Below are 19,175 nucleotides of genomic sequence, written 5' to 3'. Positions count from 1 at the left end.
TCTGGTGGTGTCCTTTCTGGTTGTCTCTTCTGCTGTTCTGTAGACCTGAATGTTTCACCTCTTCTGTAATGTTGGATAAGATATGCAATAGTGAGATAGCCTGGTTTCATGAAGGTCATTTTAATCATAGAAACGGATCAGATAATGACAGCCTGCACCAAGGGTAAAACCACGCTTTTTTAAGTTTTTTTTATCTACCTGTGAGGAACTGGTGAGGGGGTTAAACCCTCTTCCTCCATTGCCTTTCATAGGAGGGAGGTTCTGTGGGCTGTTAACCTCTGAGGATGGGTAACAGCTGGTGTTTTCAGAGCTATTGTTTTAACTGCATCTCTCTGACCAATTGTTTGTTCTAAATGAGTGAGTTCTTGGGAGCCAGATGGAAAGCATCTTGGCATTTTCAGAAGGCATGAACTGATTTTGCCTCTTTATACTTCAGTATATTTATTCTTGGCACTTCTGCAAAGTCTATTTGGACCAAGCTATTAATTAGCACTAGTGCAACTTTGATATTGAGGTAATGATTGGGACACCCTGGGCAGATGGGAGGGTGTTCTTCCATGTTTGAAAGAATATACTAGTTGTTTTTTATGAACAATATGCAAACAAGTTTTGAGTAGATGTCAAAGTAGATGATGAGTAGCTGAGAGCACGAGGAGGAGTCACTGCAGCTGAATCAATATTTGCTGGAGAAGCTTGTAACTACAACTGGACTGGTGTCCAGAGTATGGTGATGCCTGAGAGAAGTGTTTTTGCTTTTGATTGAGTAGTGTTTGCCACTGCAAAGCACCAAAGGGATACGCACTAGGCTGGCTCATTTGAGTTTGAAAGTGAGAGGTAGTGATCAATTCTGTACGATGTACGGTTCCGAAGGAAGACATTAGGAAGGAGGATGTAATGACCAAGAAGGCCAGAGACACCAACAGGAGTAATGCTCTGGCAGTTTAACTATTAAGTTGTTGCTACAGTAGAAACTTTTTCTTATTATTTTTCCTGCTAAGTGGCCTTTTAATCATCTGATGCATAAAAATTTAATTGCAGAAATTACCTAATGTCCAACTGCCATCTCATCAAAAGTATTATAAATAGGAAATGTTTCCAGGCATCCAGCTTGTAACATTGCTGCACAAGTTCCTGGTCTTTCCTTGTCTTTTATCATAAAAGACTGCTGCACAAAGGGAAGACATAAATCCTTGACTTTTTTTTTTTTTTTCCTCTGTCCAGCTGACCTTCTGTTTTGCTTCCTCCTACATCTGCATTATCCTAGTTGAAGGGTGATGTAGGTGCAGATAGCTTGAAAGGAGGAAAAAAGCCCCAAACCGCAAGACGACAAAAACCCCACCAACCTCGGTCTAAACACTTTGTTTTGGGTGTTTAGCTGCAAGACCACAGAAATGCCTTGCTGGGTAGGAGACAATACTTAGGGAGAGCATTATCCTTCTGCTATGTGGCCCGTTTTCTGTTTTCCCCAGCATCTGCAACTGTTGGATTAGGACTCTTCAAGTCATCCTTTAGAAATTGATCACACATAAATGTCTATATATAATAACAGCATATATAGTAATCATGCTTAAGGAAGTGAAGTTTGGCATCCAAACGTGGGAGTCCCTCTATACACAATTCCTGGAACCACACAGAATTCAGTGGGAGCTTACACAGGGAACATCAACTCACTTGCATGCTGTCCGTTGAAAAATGTGGGCACACTTTTGCTACTTTTCATGTCAGCCCAGCTGCTATGTAAATGCCTCGAAAGAATTGAGGAAGAAAACAGCTTGAATAGAGTAAAATAATGTTTAACACTTTTCTTTTTCTTTAATGCAAATATGCCTAGTTTGAAATACTTAGCTGAATGCTCTTGAGCACGTTCATGTATTGAATTTTTCTGTACAGTGTTATTTGGGTAAGCCTACCAAAACAAACCAATGCCCATTGTTGCATACAAAACAGAGGCTTGTGAGTGAACAAAAGTATTAAGACCTCCTTTTTTTTCTTTCCTTTTTTTTTTTTTTTATACTGATCGTATATTAAATTGGCTGATCAAGTCATGGACTTAAATAGCATGACATAGTTTGCATCTGCAATGCTTGATATTCTAATGTATTAGCCCAAATAGCCCAAATTATTAACTAGTTACTTTTAAATAGCAATCTCATTTGTAGATAACCTTATTCATTTGGGAAAAAAAAGTCGGAAAGCTGAAACTTTTTACTTATTTGAGACTTGGTTAAACTACGCTTTCTGAGAATCCAGTCATATAACTTCTGTGGGTGTTTTGTTTTGGAAGTGTTAAGGTGGGCATCAAGATAACAATGAGAAGCCAAACCAACTCATTTTGGCTGACCTCTATTTTGTCAGGCTAGGGCTGAAAAGTGGGAACTTGCAGCAACTGTGAGTTACTCAACCATGTTGAATGCAGAGCTGCTGCATGGAAAGTGTATTGTCAGCTGAACAAAGTCAGCACACCTGAGTATTTCTCTTGGCTGAGTCCTCCAGAGCTCTAATGGACCTGTGGAAAAGTAATGCTTTTTAAAAAAGCATTTGCTGCCCCTTCCTTCCCTCTCCCTCCATGCTTTCAGGTGGTATTATAGAAACACACAGGTCCAGACAAACTCCTTTATCTTCCTACCTGGGAAGTGGCTGTGTGGGCTACAGTAACTAGTGCAGTATATTTTGATGTAGGCAATAATTTTGCTGGCCATCCAGAGACATCATTTTGTGATATATGTTCTGGGATAAAATGTGCTCACTTGCTGATGTAAATCTATGTACAGTCCCTGGATATTTTTCCTATCCCTTCTTTCGCTTCTATCTCACTGTGAAATATGCTACTCTTACTTGCTAGTCAAGTCCATGACGCAGATCAGAGTGGGTGCAACGCATTGTGCAGAGTTTCACCTGAATTTGTGTACATTTTATTCTGTGTTAGGTAACCAGTCCAACTAGAAAAAAAAAATGCTGTTCAAAGGCTGTCTGAATAAAGAGATTGATTTGCTTGTGCTGAAAAAACACAGAGAAATAATCTGCGTATTTGATATTAGTTTTACCAGTGCAGTAAGCTGAGCTGTAGTAATGCCTTGTTGTCCCTGTTCTGCCTCTTTTAATATGTTAAACATGTCTTGCTTTTTCTTTCTTGGGTTCCCCTTTGGCCAGTTTGGGCAATGGGCCCAGACCCAATGCACAACATGTTCTGCTGTCCTCCTCCTGCATTTCTCTGACATACTTGGATCAAGAGACACTCTAGCACTGTACTGAAATGAGCATAGATGCTTTCAATTTAGCACACACCATTATTCAATTTCACTTACCATTTGACATGAGTGAGGTGTTCCAGTCCTGTAATCTGAACAATTAATGTTTTAAGTAATTGCCTGTCAACTGTGATGGGTGAGCAGCAAAACTGGACAAATATGGGTAGCACTAGTGCTATTTTCCCAGGAGCATTGTTTGCCAGGGCAACTGTCAGGGCGACTGTCATTTTACCTTTTGAAGAAGAAAGGACTCCTCTTTCCCTTTTGACCTGTAATTCAGAGGGTGAAGTAAGTACTTTATAGCCAGGCTGCTTTGCCAAAGAACCTTAAAGCAAATAACCAGGTTGGTGAGTGGTTGTCTTTCTGAGGTTTTGCATTAAAAAAAAAATAATTTTTTTTTTTGGGGTGGTGGTGATTGAGGTTTTCTGGGGGTTGGGGTGTTACAGTGTTTTTGTAATCTTTTTATTATTTTTTGAGGTGAAAGACTGAAACCAACCTGGTGTTCGATACCTAAGTGTTGAGAGATCAGTGTGATTAGCTTTGAAAAGAATCCCAAACACCTTGGGGCTGCTATAAATCCAGATTGTTAGGAGATCAAAATTCGGATCTAATGACTCCACTCCAGAGACATTTCAGTCACCACCTTGTTTTTTTCTAATACTGCAGTGCCCTGTACAATGAGAACCATAGCATAAGAAAAAAATTCTATCCCTGTTTTAAATGCCTGTGACCCCTGGGCTCTGTGGAGGAGGGCACTTCACCCAGTAGAAGGGTTTGTGACCCTGACTCCCTCTGAGCTGGGAAGGTGTAGGTGTGAGAGGTGATTACAGGTTATAATGCACCTACACAATGTACTCGTCTGTATCACACCAGGTTGATTTTGGTGACTTTTCCCATTGAACAAATACTAAACTAATTGTGGGTCTGGCTCTAACTGTCACACCTCTCCTCATCCCCAGGCAAAGGACCTGAAACACTTTATGCTGGACAGAAACTCAATGATAATGAGTGGCACACGGTCCGGGTAGTTCGGCGAGGAAAGAGCCTCAAGCTGATGGTGGATGATGATGTTGCTGAGGGTAAGTGTAATGTATGAGTATTTTTTTCTCATTATTTTTGTGCTTTTGTTCCCAGTCTCTTCTCTGCCGTTACACCTATTACCCCTGATCTTGTGTGTATCCTCTTTACTAACCCTCCCTTCATGTTACTTTTTGTGTCAGTTCTGAAAGACTGTTCTTAGCCAGCACCAGATACTTGTGACAACTGCAATGATACAAAACATGGGGTTAGGGATGCAGCGGTGCTGAGCAGTACTGTCTCTGGTGCCAGGCTGTTTGGGGTATGCTGTCAGTATACATCATTCCCGAGCTGCAATTGCGGCTGGTTCCAATGCTGTGGAATCAAAACCAAGGCTCCCTAAAGCATTCCTTTGCACAAACTTTTCCTTGATGGTAGACCTGCATTTGGCCGATGTGGTAGAGAATATGGATTTCTATCTCTGCTGTTTGGTTTTAGTTTTGGGTTTTTTGTTGTTTGTTTGGGTCGTCCTCCCCCAGGTTCTTGTGCTTGTGGCTCAGAGCCATCCAGAAGAAAAAGCAGCTAGGGAAGTTTGTTTCCCACTTTGTTTTAGAGGTTAGAGAGGACCCTGACTCATCAGAATATATTGTATCATAACATATAGGGTGTATCAGTCCCTCTTTTTTTTTTTTCCTTTCCTTTTCTTTTTTTTTTTTTTTTCCTTTTCCTTTCCTGCATTTCCTGACAGCTTTTTGAGGAGAAACATAGTTGAAGGGGGGAAGAAAAGATCAACAACTTGGGAAAGCTGGTGCTTTAGATTGATCTTTTCTTCATCACAAAATTATAAAGGTGATACTTTTCTGGTCTATTTCTCCACAGCTGCAAGAGACAGAAACTTACTTTTCTTTTTTCAAAGGTCTTAAAATTCTTATAGCTGTATATAACGGTAGGAAATGGGGGTTTTGAGGAAAACACTAGCAGCCTGGAGGCTGAGAGTAGCATCACAAAGAATGGTAACTCTGGATGTGACATTGGTATGGGTGTGTGTGTTTAGTTGTGACCCATGCTGTTGTGTCAAATGCTGATGTCCTCTGTTCTGAGTAGCTTCTCCTCAGAAGGCAACTAGAAGGAATGGCTGCTGTAGGTGATCCTGGAGTACTATATCCTATCTCTGCAAAAAGTTCTTTTCTACTGTCTGAAGGCAATTAATTTTAAGTAATGTGGTAATTACATTATGTGGAAAGACATGAGTCGGGATTTTGAAATATAGCTCATAGAAATGTGATTGCAGGAAAATGACTCTGTATGTATTTTCCCTCTGAAGTAAACATACGCTGTGCTATATAGGCTGAGAATTTGCAAGAAAGAGTTGGAAACATATGAAAGAAGAATCTTTCCCTCTCCTTGTTGGAATTGATGGAGTCTTGGTCAACATTCGGTTTTAGGAAAACTAAATTTTATTTAAGAGGGAACTTTCTGAATTGATTAAATATGTTGGTAAAGGCTTCATCCTGATTACTTCTGCATTTAAGAACAGTTCTTCTGGATATCCTTTTTTAGCAAGCACCATGAGGTGGCACTCTCTGCATTACCAACTCAATCCGCAGAAAGCCATCTGGTTTTGAAGCCTCCTTTCCACGAAACTGAGTTTATAAATAATAATGATACAATCCTATACTAAAATAGGATGTGCATATGCACATGTATATGAATTACATAATTAAAGATGCATTACAGCTAAAAATATCTGTTAAAAGAATGCCATCATGGCAAAGTCAAAAGTCAGAAAAACCAGAGTTAAAATTTTTCTATGCAATTTGCATCCCACTTCCTTGGGCAGATGATACAGTCTTCAATGATGCGGTCACATAGATTTTTCCACAGGATTCTCGCTATCTTAGGCATAGATCAGAAGTCTAAATTGGGCCCCCAGCAAAAAATAAACAGCTTATTTGATTGTCACCTTCTTTCTTATTGCTTGCTTGGAATGATGTACGCCAGCTAAATTTTGCTCTAAATATAGAGCTGTTGTTTTTCTATGTGTGTGTGTTTGTTGTGTGCTACTCATCAACATGTTTATGCAGAACTAAGAAGCTGTAACTGGATTTATTCCCCTGTCTATGTTATACGAAGTGAGTAGGCATCTTTTTCCTGTTTTACAAGTTTGGAAACAAGGCACCAGAATAAAGCTGGATGTATTTGGAACCAATTTGGCATGATTTTTTTCAGTCATTTGCATGCACAAATATTCAGCATGTCTGTAAATTGGATCCTGTAAATTAGCTCAGCCCTTCTACTTGGAGAATTAAGTCTAGACAGTTAATGACCACCTATGAAAAATATGTAATGAAGTGACTGACTTGGCTTCTTGCAGGATATCTAAGACAAAGTCAGAATCCAGTTCCTCTGGACAGCATTTTTCTGCTTAATTGCAAAACCCTCCTCCCACATTCCCCCCAGGTCTCAGAACATCAGTGATAAATGAGACACAAATATAGCAGTCGTGTTCCTCCCTACAACATCTTGCTAGCACCCAAATACCGCAGCGGAGGCTGGAATTTTTTTCTGTCTGCTACCACTTGAACTGGAGAGCTGCTGATTGCTGTAGTAGTTACAAATACAATACAGTGGAGGAATTAGGGGCGAACTCTGCAGGTGTTCAGAAAATTAGAAAATACTGGATTTCACTCCTTAATTTCTTAGGAAAATACATCTCTGTCCTGATTCTGGTCTTGTATTGTCATATCCTTTTCAGCTTTTCACTGAACTTCTCCTAATTTTCAGCACTACCTCTACTATCACGGTCCTATTGATCCTAAGCCAGTCCCAGTTTTGTCATTTCTCACCTTTCCTAAAATTCTGGGTTCACCTCTGCCAACTTCCCTCACTCCATTTCTAATGCCACCTATATTTGGATTCCCTGTCCCTGAGTACTCCAGGTTTCACTGGCCTGGCTTTTTTCTTCTACTCTGGAAACAACTTTGCATTTATCTAAGAGTGGAAGAGCTAAGGAGAAGGGGTTTCTTGATTTTGGTCTTTGACATCTCTACATTTTATTTTTCTAAACTTTTGAAGCAGGGTTTTTTTTTTAAAAGTGATTTTAAAATTCTATTTTATTTTATTTTTGAGAAAATACAATTCTTTTGGTTTGGAAAAATCAGAAGTTTTCATTTGATAACACTAAAACAGCTTGTAACAATCACAGTAGTGGAGGTGAGATGATTTGTCTAAACAAACTTTCCCATATACAGTTTCAGTTCTTGTAAACTGGCATTTTTCAAACTAAAATATTATTTCTGGTAAAGAACTGTTTCAGTACCAATGCAAATGCTTTTAAATCCTGACACTTGAATTCCTGAATAGTCATAAATATGTGACTCAGCTGCTTGTAAGTTTGTCCAGCTGTATCTGCTTGGGTTGAAGCTTTCCGTGTCAATGGTCTCTTATAATTGTCTTTAAATTTAGATTCACTGCTAGAATTGGTAATAAGTGAAAAAATAAACTATTTTGTGTAATATTTTCATATTTGGAATAGACACTTGAAAACATTTTTTTGTAGTGACAGCTGTGATTGTTTGCTGTCTTTGCAAAAAACTCGATCATATTTGGACAAAATATAAACTGAAAAACTGCACTTTGTACACGATCATGAGAGGTGAATTAGAAATATTTCAGTGTTTCAAGAGAACCTACGCAAGAAATAGACCATCAGTTCATTTAATCTGACTATGCACCACAGGTCAGAATGTATCATCTGAGTGTCTTAAGTGTTTTCAGCTTTTATTCTATCCCCAACAACAAAAAAATGTGAATAGTAGGAAAAGTCTTGAAAGACCTATGATTATATTTATTTTTTCTTTAATCTTTTAACACTTAGGAACTGTTTAGGTGAGAAATGCTAGGAGATTTCAGGACATAGCACAGAATATGAGAAAGCTTGTAAGTCCCAGTTGGTATGACCTGGGGGAGTTAAAAGAGGAATTTGCTGTCGACAGCCATGATGATCAGTGTGACTCCCAGGTTTAATCCCAGTGACTCAGAAATACCTCTTGCAGTGACCAGTCAAGAGCAGTGTATATACGCAAACGGACCAGCAGATGCAATCAATTGCTCGTTGTTTATTATAACCAAATATTATATATTTGTATATATAATGTCTATAATAACCAACCAAATAAATAAATATTATTGTTTAATTTTGTCTGTCTATAGCCCACTGAAAGCATTTATGCAGGTCTTTATCCAGGTGTCAATTTTTCACAAACTTAATATGAATTGAAATATTTTTGACCCTTCTGTTCTTTTAACCCTGTTTCATTTTGACTAGTATTTTAAAATGTTATTGGAGGCAGAGGGGCCAACAGGCAGTGTAGCTGTTTCCTTTGGAAAATCTTCTGAAATGAAGGATTTCAGTAATTGTATCGGCAGCATATACTAGAAGGTTAAGTAGAGAAACATGCAAAAGACCCTGCTGCAGTGTGGGTCCTTCCCATGGGCAGCAGTCCTTCATGAAGTGGTCCAGCATGGATCCTCTCCCCAGGCCATCAGGAATACCTGCTCCAGCATGGGCTCTCCATGGGTCACAGGAAGGATCCACCTGCTCTGGCATAGGGGTCCTCTGTGAGCTGCAGTGTGGGTGTCTGCTCCACTGTGGTCTTCTCCATGGGCTGCTGGAGAATGTCCACTCTGGCACCTGGAGCACCTCCTTCCACTCCTCCTTTTCTGACCTTGGTGTTTGCAGGGTTCCTGGTTGCGTTTTTTGCTTTGTTCCTTGCTCACAGGCAGTATTTTGCCCTTTCTGAAATACACTTTCCCAGAGGCATCACCACCTTGGCCAAGGGGCTCAGCTGTGCCCAGCATGGGGCAGCCCCAGCCTCTTCTCACGGAGGCTGCCCTGCAGCCACCCCACAGCAAGCACCATGTAAACTCAATGCAACACTTCAGAAAATTTCATGCGATAAAAAATAACAGCATCTTTGTAGCAGGGTTAGAATAATGGTTGTACATTGAATGATGAGAAAGCAAATAAATTTTGAGCAATTAATGAATTTAGTAGTATTCCTGTTGTATATGCTAAATGGCACGAGGCCTGTGTAGAAAGGCTGTTCGCTTGTATGACCAAAAGTTGTGTAGCTGCCTTAATGAGGAACTATAGAGAACTAGAGCAAGGACGTTTGTAATGGTTTTCATTCTGATGCTGCACAACTTGTCTTTGACTCAAACTAGTCTTCCAGCATACTGTTGTATTTCATCTGCCTGTGTGGGTTCTGCGTCTCTACTGATGCCTAGTGTGCTTACTGAAACACTTAAATATGCTTAAAGAATAGTCTGACATGTTTGGTATACAGAATAGTTTGAGTATTTTAATTAAGAGGTTTAAATCCCTCACAACGTGAGAAATAGCCCAAGTGGTAAGCTGATGATTTAAATATATGGAAGGCTTTTTGCCTGTTACATTCTTGTGCGTTTCCCTCCTGCTGTGCTCTTAAAATAAGAGAAATAATATCAGGTACCAGGAGAGAACAACAGAATAAATATTAGCAGGTTTATGACTGTTCTCACTTCTCGTTCTGCTCTTTCGATAAACATAGATTAATATACAGTGTTTCCAGGAAGGGCACTTTTAAGAGTTGTTTCAGAAGTGTCTGAGTTTTTTGGCAGATGGACTGTTGGGTCAAATAGATCACCGTAGGCTTTAAGGGAGAGACCCAGCCGTCTTCACAATTAGGGAAGTCTGTGAAGCACAGGGAAAAATACAGAGCTAGCTGCCCGTGGCCCTTTCCTCCTGTCTTCTCTTTTTTTGCCAGGTTTTGGCAACTGCTAGACTCGAGCCTCTCCAACAAGAGTTTGTGCGTTCTTTGTTGTAGAAGCTGGTGAACAGTGACCGGATGGGATTGTGTTAGTACTGCTATTAGTCTGGAAACTGGAGGGTGAAGGGCTCCCTACAACCTGTTACTGATCCCTGAGCTTTCTGCATGTTCCTCCTTGTTTCTGTCCTTTAGGCACAATGGTTGGTGATCACACCCGCTTGGAGTTCCACAACATTGAGACAGGGATCATGACGGAGAAGCGGTACATCTCTGTCATCCCCTCCAGCTTCATTGGCCACCTCCAGAGCCTCATGTTCAACGGGATGCTCTACATTGACCTGTGCAAAAATGGTGACATTGATTATTGTGAGCTGAAGGCACGCTTTGGTCTCCGCAACATTATAGCTGACCCTGTGACGTTCAAGACCAAGAGCAGCTACCTGAGCTTGGCCACCTTGCAGGCTTACACATCCATGCACCTCTTCTTCCAGTTCAAGACCACCTCAGCTGATGGTTTCATTCTCTTTAACAGTGGTGATGGCAATGACTTTATTGCAGTCGAACTAGTCAAGGGGTAAGTGACTGTCTGCTGTATTCTACCAGCTTATTTATAGATAAACTTACTTAAAGGTAAGCTTAAAATGTTTGTATAAAGAGGAATTCACCTCAGAGTCGTGTCCTCTCTGTTTGCTGAGGTGTATGACAAAACACTTAACGATAAACACTGAAGCTTACACTTCTGACTTCATCACTGACTTCCCTCTGTGGCTGAGGGAAAGACACTTTTGCAGTATGAAACATTAATCTTTTTAAGCCCTTTGGATCTAGTTAGGCTAACGTTTTGTGCTGTAAACCTTGCAGAATAGCACAGAGGAGGAGGAAATGTGCTGAGGGTTCTAAGTCTCTCTTCCCCCTTTCATTTTATTTTATTTCCTGTAACAGACTTGTGTTTCTGCTCTCTCCACTAAAGGAAAAAAAGGACATATGGGCTGCCAAATTTGTATTTCTGCTGATGATGCTTGAGGAAAAGTGAACTCAGCTTGCTTTTGAGCTGCTGTATTCTTCTCACAAGACCAATAACATTAAAAAAAAATCCTCTCTTAGCTGAACAAGTTTTGATCTCTTATACTCATCTAGTCACAGTAGAAGTTTTCCACAAATACAGTTTACTAGTCCTCTTTATTTCAGTACAACTTTAGTTCAGTCTGTTTCATTTTTAACTTTGCAGATATTTGTGTAAGTGGGACATTGAGTAATAAAAAAGTAGGAGTCATGAGCTCCTGGTACTCTAAGAGCTGAATTTTGTTGTCTTTTTATTTTTCCTTTCTAAGTAGAATATTTATCTTCTATCCTCAGGTGTATTTCTGTTTGAACTACTTAAATAATTCAGGGTAACACTTGCATGACTTCAGTCTTCGTTAGGGTCTTTATTTTTTGTTGAAAGCTTTGCTAATTGTTCTCTAGCTGTTTAAATAAACCTAGGATCTCATGTGAATTTTAGTACAATATTTTGAGTGAGTTTCCCACTTCTTAAGGGAGTTACTCAAAGCTCAGAATGAATCTGGGGAATATATGCCCCAAATAAACATGCCTAGTGTCGCTCCTCAGTATGTTTATCAATATCACCAATTTTAAAAAATAATTATATACACAGACAGGGGTTTTTTGGTTTTGCAAGAACTTTGTGAAAAAGAGGAATGCTTTGTGGTTAGAATCTGATTACTCCAAATGCTGTCATCTGAAAATATACTAATCCTTACATGTTCTTGGTTGAAAGTATACAGCTATATGTTCTCAAATCTGGCTTATTAGAACTTTCTAACACAGGGATACTTCCCTTTGTGACTTTTGTAAGTTGATTTATCAGCTCTGGCTAGAATAAGGGTCAGTAGCACTGGAGTTCTTACAAACTTTAACTAGTTCTTGCTATGTTTACAGATATATACACTATGTGTTTGACCTTGGAAATGGACCTAATGTTATCAAAGGCAACAGTGATCGTCCTCTTAATGACAACCAATGGCACAATGTCGTCATCACCAGAGATAACAGTAACACACACAGTCTAAAGGTGGACACTAAGGTGGTCACTCAGGTTATCAATGGTGCCAAAAATCTGGATCTTAAAGGTAAGTTCTACAAGACTGATTGTTCCCCCCCTTTATTCTTGCAGGGCTTAACCAGTAAACAAGAGAAAGCTTGCAGGAACCATGCATTACAGAACAGTAAATCTGGAATTTACTGATTTTGGCTTTCAATTTCATTTTTCTCTTTCTCTGTTTGGCAACTTCCAGTACCAGAATAGTTTGTCATATTTTGCTTTTTCAAAAGTTGATTGTCATAGTGCAGTTTTTCCTAATTAGGATGCAATTACAATCAGGTTTTTGGGTTTGTTTTTTTTTTTTTTTTTGATGGTGGTTTTTGTTTGTGTGAGTGTGGGTTTTAGTTTGTTGTTTGCTTTTGGTTGTGGCTTGGGAATTTTGGGGTTTTGTGGTAAAGGAGGAAGAAATGATGACTTGCACAATATCTTGCTTTGCTTTTAACTTTTTCTGAGCATCTGTTCAGCTTGCTTTTTTTCATGCTGGGTGTGGGGGGTAGCCATTCTAGAAGATATGTAATTTCCTCCTTCTTGTATGCTTACCCCTTTCTCCTCTAGGTGATCTCTACATTGCTGGCCTAGCTCAAGGCATGTATAGCAACCTCCCGAAGCTAGTAGCATCACGTGATGGATTTCAGGGCTGTCTAGCATCTGTGGACTTGAATGGGCGTCTGCCTGATCTGATCAATGATGCTCTGCACCGCAGTGGGCAGATTGAGCGTGGATGCGAAGGTATAATTGGCTTCAGAGAAGTTCCCCTCTCAAGAACTCCCCTCTTTACTTCATTGCTGCTCCCTGTGCATCTACTTGTCCACTTTACTGTCCATTTCATTAGTTTGCTTTCATCACGACATCCTTTGCCTCACTTGTACCTTCCAAACTCTGCAGCTTAAGGGGTAGCTAGCTTCTCAGAGCAGCTTAGCAGCTGTTCTCTTGCATACTCCATCCCTGTGAGGTGGTACTTCTGGTAGTGGAAAAGAAAGATGGCACTGGGATGGACTACTACTTACTAGTACTTTTCTCAGAGTGGTTTATTAACATTACAGTACTCTTGAAATATTTTGAAAGAGGTTTTGAATCTTCAATTCACTTTTGCTTCAAAGTGCCCTTATTTGGGATCCAGAGAAGTAAGCATTTTAAAGACTAAGGAGAGGCAGGGGAAATGGAAAGTAGAAGGAACCGAGGGATAAAGATTGGACCAAGGAAGGAGTTCCTTTTTAGGGAGGTGGGCCTGCAGTGAGAGCACTGGGGGTGTTGTCTCTGCTATTGGGAAAAACTTGCTCTTCTGTAGTTTCGCTTTTCCAGCCAGTTTAGAAACAAATGTAATGAGTGTCTTTTTGAAGCATGTAAATAGTAGTGATTCCTTGAAGCTCCCATTAATTAAAAGAATATTTACATCGACAGCACTGACTCAGTAGCATCAATATAGCATCAATTCCCAAAACACTTGGAATACTTACAACCAAAAAAACCCAAGCTTTTGCTTGCTGAGTTAAATGAAAATCACCATTATGTCTAGCACCACTGAATACCAGTCTGCTGTGTTGGCTACCAGTCACTAGAGGAAGATGGTTTTATCAGTACAGTTGTCTGGTATGCAGGTGTGCTAAGATGTATGTCCTGAACTGATCCTTCAAGATGGGCCTTTGCAAAGTGAAATTACTCATTGACCATGTTTCCTTATTATGCCAAGACTGCAGGTTATATCATGCTGAAGACTTGCCACATATTGAAACTGTCCCTTCTTAGGATTGAAAGTATCATCTTAGTGCTCTCTTTGAGTATTCATGAAAAAACAAATTGGCAGTCCAATTAAATCTGATCCCTTCCTTGTCTCCCGGTGTTCTGGTTGGCTGGGAGCTCCTGTGCCTCAGCCCTCCTTCCACACTTCCACAATAATCCTCTGGTTCGTGAGACTTTTGTGTCCGGTCACAGGAGCTCACTCAATGTCTACTCCAATTTCACAGCGTTGGTAAGTGCCACACAGCTGTAAGCTGTTCTTTTTCCTGTCTCTCTGCCGTATTTAACAGTTCCTGTGAACAGTGTTGTTCCTTGTGGAAATAAGCATAGCGCAGCACAATCTGTGGCTTTGTCCATCTGTGGCAGAGCCAAAATGCCAAAAGAAGTGCAGCTTTTCTGTGTTGCTGTGTACAAGGTTGAAGAAAAAAAATGCATTTGGAGTTTTTTGAAAATGTCTTTTCTGATTATCCTTGGTGCACTGAAAGCTATTCTTTAATATTGGTGATTTCTGGTAATTCTTCTATTTGAAATTAGCTTAATCTGTTGGCTATATAGCCTGCATGTTATCTCTACTAGCTTTTGTCCTACAGAGGACCTCTCAGACTAACTTGTCGTTCTTTGTGGCTCAGGAACAGAGTCATGATGCTTTCTCAGAAAACTTTGCCCCATATGCACCTTTATTAGAGCTATGGCATTTCCTTCTCTTGTACTCAGTGTAGCTCTTTGATTTAGTGTCCTAATACTGAGGGTTGTGTAAAGTCAGTGCCACTCCCCAAACACCTGATGTGGCACTTGTTTTGTCTGTGTGCCACCCTGGTACCAGCACGGTTGCTGCCTGAGATTGGTTCACTCTTAGAAATGTCAGGAATGTGAGCTCCCCTTCTCTTCTGAAGCCCTTCAAACAAGATTCAAAGTTGGAGACAGACCTAAAAAAACAGGTGGGAAGGTCAATGAGAGCCTTCATTCTGCCTTTGGAAGAACTTGATCTTGCAAAGCAGTGCCCATACGATCTTCATGACAAGTCCCTGCTCAGTACCAAGGGAACTGCTGAAGAGTTCTCTTTGCCAACATATTTTAGAATTAGTAAAAAAACTAAGAATTAGGTCACCAGAAAGCAGTTTTATTTGTTTTTTGAACCACAGCAATCCTCAAGGCTTCATCTCACATCTTGACTGTTGCCTGCTGGTGCCTGCTCTTATAGCTGCCCCTGAAGAGTCATACCTTCCCCCCCCCCCCCCCCCCTTTATCTAAGGAAAGAAAAACTCTTGAGTGTGTTTGATCCTTTTTGTTTTCATCTGAAGTGATCTTGGGTGCAGTCTAAACAACGTTTTTAAAGGCTAAAGTCCCAACCAGTTCTTGCTGTCTCATGGTATTTAAATGTTTGTAACAAACAATTGCAGGCTTTTGGGGTGAATAGTTGTGCTGTGTGTTGATTTGCAGGATATGTCCTTGTTTCATCATGAAGGGCAGTGGGACCACATACACAAGGAGAACATGCATGCTTAAAGAAACGCCATTCCATGCCCACACGTGCATGTTGCCTTCTCATGTGGTGTGAAAGAGATTTCTGCTAACGCTTGTCTCTTGTTGCGGCTTTGCTTTCAGAAGCAGAGGAGATTACAAGGTGGCAGCTGTTTTCTCTGAAACTGTCAGTTTGATCTCAGGACAGAATCAAAGGATGTGTGGAGGAAGGAAGCCTGGAGAATAGTAGAATTTGAGATGTAGGTCAGCAGACAGCACTCTCCCACATAAGACAGACCAGTACCACTACAAATGGGTGACATTGTGGCATCTTGTTTGCATTTGTTATCTTTATTTGTGTATTTCAGTACCCTATTCCATACCACCAATTAAAATGCTCAAGTTTTAATAGGAACACAATATTCTTTATTGTCCTGGTTTTCATGCCTCTTTCTTTTACTCAGTTGCAGCAAGCCAGTGAGTTTCCTTGGCCACATTGTCCTTCATGTGCTTAAGCGTAATTCAGCCCTGCTGTATCTCAAAGCACAAACCTACTGATTACCAATTATTACACAATTAACTGTGTTCCAGTGATGGGTGAGGCACCACTCCTATTTGAGCAGGAGCAGAAATCCTTTCAATAGAAATAATATTTAAGTGAGAGCTTTTCCATTAGGACCTGGAGAATCCCTAAGCATTCTTAGGCCATATATAGGGGTCATTAACTGAAATGCAGGCATCCTTGAGACTGCAAGTGGCTGGTGTTTAATAGTATGTAGTAGTACTGAAAAAAATAAAAGGCAGCTGAAGACCTAGGACAAGGATTACTTTATCAGTTTTATTCCTGTAATTTCTTTAAATTATCTATGTTGGGATTTGTGTAAGGTAGCACGACTAAGCAAACCTCTTTATCCCATTTGTTAGCTGAAGTGTCAGCTTCCTTTTGCATTACACAGCTTTCTTGTCTGCTGTACAACCTTAAGGTTTCATCTTTTGAAGTATGCAGCTCAGTCCCTGGTGTGCCAGGCATGATGATAGCTGCCACAGTGACACCTGTTTTGATGTGTCCTGTAGGACTATTACTTTTGGTAAAGAATTTTGTGGGTGATTATTTGGAAGAAGAGAGCCCAAGGGTGTCTGAAATGTCAAAAGAGCCCATGGAGTTAAAGCCCCACACCACACCTCCCTTTCCTTTTTGTGTGTGGTGGTCTGGTTTATTTTTATTGCCTTTTTTTTGCAATTGCTGCATTTCTGATTTTTCTGGGAACAATAGGTAGCTCTTCGTTGATCTTGAAGGTCTGGTCAGATCTGTAGTGGCAGCTTGTGTTTCCCTGGAAGGTATTTGTCAAAGCCAGAAACCTTCTTACTGGCTGGTGTGTAAAATCTGTTCTGGGTTGATGTGCTACACACAACTGTGAGAAGAATGAAGTTTCAAGATAATAGCATTATAGCAATATATTTATTGATTTTCCATGCGGTATCTTTATCTCTTGTGTTATCAGCAGCTTTCATCGCCACTTTTTACGTAAGAGGGCCCTTTCCCCTACCACCATCAAAAAAAGGGGTTGGTGAGAGGGCCCGAGAGAAAAGGTACAAAATATAGGGAAGTGGTTAAGACTTAAATGGTCCTTGTGCCAGTTTTGGGTCAGGTTACCGACCACTCTGAGGAGGCAAACTCAGTTCTCAGAAAGGTCTTCACGTTGGGGGGCCACTTCTGCTGGAAGCTTCCAGGCAAGCCTGCTACCTACTTTGGGCCTAGCTCTCCCCACCCATAAAACAGATGTATGGAATTCATCTATTTGTGATGAGAGTATGAAATTCAACCATGTCTTGCAGAGCACTTTGAAGTAGTGGGTGGAGGCCCCTAGAGATGAGCAAAGCATTAGAAACTGAGGAAAAGCCTTCTGTCACGACCTGATTCTCTCCAGTTTCCATTTAACAGCCTATGGGCTTTAGTTGGAAATTTTTATACAGCTCCTAACTTTGAGTAATATTTCCATTTCTATGTCAGACATACACAGCTTGAGAGAAAATATGTCTGCGCTGTGGCGTGTAGGCAAGAGTTGGAGGGTGGAAGAAGTTGTTCCAGGTGACCTTTCCCTTCTTGAAAATAAACTGGTTTAAACTTTGGATCACCTCCTCCTTGATTCTAGACTTCTGAAATGAATTCTTTTTGCTGGGCACTTTGTTCCTGGTCTTACTACTAGTTGAATGAATCAGTTTATCCACAAAAGTGAAGACTGAGTGACTCACTGCTTTCTCCTCACTGGTCCTGGAAGAATTTAAGCAGATGTCCAACCTTACGTAGAGTTTAAAGATATTGTTGTAAATATTAATCAGTAGTATTTCCTGCATTTGGAGTGGTTTTTTTTCATCTCTTTATTAATTTGCCTTATGTTCTCCTGTGTTTTCCTTTCCTTTGTTTGGACATGCTTATGTTGCTTACTGTGAGCACTAGAGCTATCTGAAATTCAGCTGCACATTCTGAATACTCATGTTCACCCCATCCTGCCCCCAGCTGAACAAACCTAAACAGCAATGGTTAAAGAACATTGTATTTCATCCACAAGGCAGTTTTCCATGTGCTTTAGAGATGTGGTCTCTTCCTGTCCTCTTCACCTTTCCTCACCTGTTCCACTGACAACAGCTTCTCTCAAAAGAGTGATGATTATTAAACTGGCTGACAGTATTCCAGATGCTTTAGAGCTTTTTATTTTTTTTTTTTTTTTGTCCTAATTTAATCTTCTTTCAGATCCTGCAGTAAAATCATAATCTTGTGCTACTTGCCATGAAATAGTATAGTTAACCTTTGGAATTCACTGGTGCATGAAAAGCATGAATGACACGTAAACGTTGGATAATCAGAAGTGCATTTTAGATACTAAGCAGTATGTGGAAAAAAGAAAACCTTATCTCATGCTTAAAATCTCACAGCAGGATAATGTCAGAAAGGATTTCACCCTTCATCTGCTCAGTAGTGAAACTTCAAATCTGGTGATACTGCACTTTCTCTGTGGAATCAAAGGCTGTCCATTGAGGAGAGGAGCGTTAGTTTACTCCATGATGGTTTGACAGCTCTATTGTTCTTTATGCTTTTGTATTCTGTTGTCACAGTGCTACTGGAATTATGGAACAAATATAAACTTTGTTCCAGCTCAGCTACAAAGATGATGAGGAGCAGGGTAGTTAGGAAAAGTGCTTGTTTGTTACACAGAAATTACTTTATTAGAATATGTGTCAAAGAAGATGCATAGAGGAACGCATCCTCCTTCTGTTTCCACCCCTCCCCTCCTTTCTTTTGCGTTTTGTTTGAAGAACTCTTGGAATTTTATGGCTCTATGTGCTAGAGCAGTTCCAGAAGTGGGAATTAAAATCTGATTAGCTCAAAAGGGAATATAATTGCCATCTTGAGTCATTCGTGAGCTATAAAACAACAGCAAAGATTCAAAATGTTAAACTGCATAGGAACCACAGGAAACAGCAGCTGTATGTGTTGGTGCTCATTTTTTGGGTTGTAAACGTGAAAGGAGAGGATGGGAGAAAGGGAGAGCTGCCAATGTCTTTTCAATATCAGCCGTGATATTAGAACTTTTTAAGAACAGAAGGTTATAAAGGTGAGTATGCATTTCTTAAATACCCATCTTTTGAACAATGAGGTCAGTGATTTGGTGTTTTGGTGTTCCCATTGTGCTATATATTAGAAACATGTAACCTTCAGTGGCAAAGGATTCAGGAGCTGCTGCCTGTACTCCCATCTTTGTCCTCTGCTTTTATTCATGCTGAAAGAGAAAACTTAGAATC

General features: G+C 40.2%; 1 protein-coding gene across 27 annotated transcripts in view; it reads left to right on the top strand.

The window, feature by feature from the left end:
• Positions 1–19,175, top strand: part of NRXN3 (neurexin 3) — a 1,019,675-nt gene that overhangs the window by 444,390 nt on the left and 556,110 nt on the right. For all 27 annotated transcript variants that reach the window (XR_013929432.1, XM_080395263.1, XM_080395252.1 and 24 more), the window contains 4 exons: positions 4,208–4,327; positions 10,268–10,649; positions 12,014–12,204; positions 12,732–12,905. Coding sequence is in view for 26 of the 27 variants with exons in the window: in XM_080395263.1 (XP_080251389.1) it covers positions 4,208–4,327; positions 10,268–10,649; positions 12,014–12,204; positions 12,732–12,905 (867 nt within the window). In the remaining variant the exon portion in view is untranslated. The remainder of the gene's footprint in view (positions 1–4,207; positions 4,328–10,267; positions 10,650–12,013; positions 12,205–12,731; positions 12,906–19,175) is intronic.

The sequence above is a fragment of the Falco punctatus genome (assembly GCF_963210335.1).
Source record: "Falco punctatus genome assembly, chromosome: 7".
Classification (NCBI taxonomy): domain Eukaryota; kingdom Metazoa; phylum Chordata; class Aves; order Falconiformes; family Falconidae; genus Falco; species Falco punctatus.
This window is presented reverse-complemented; position numbering and strand designations above follow the sequence as displayed.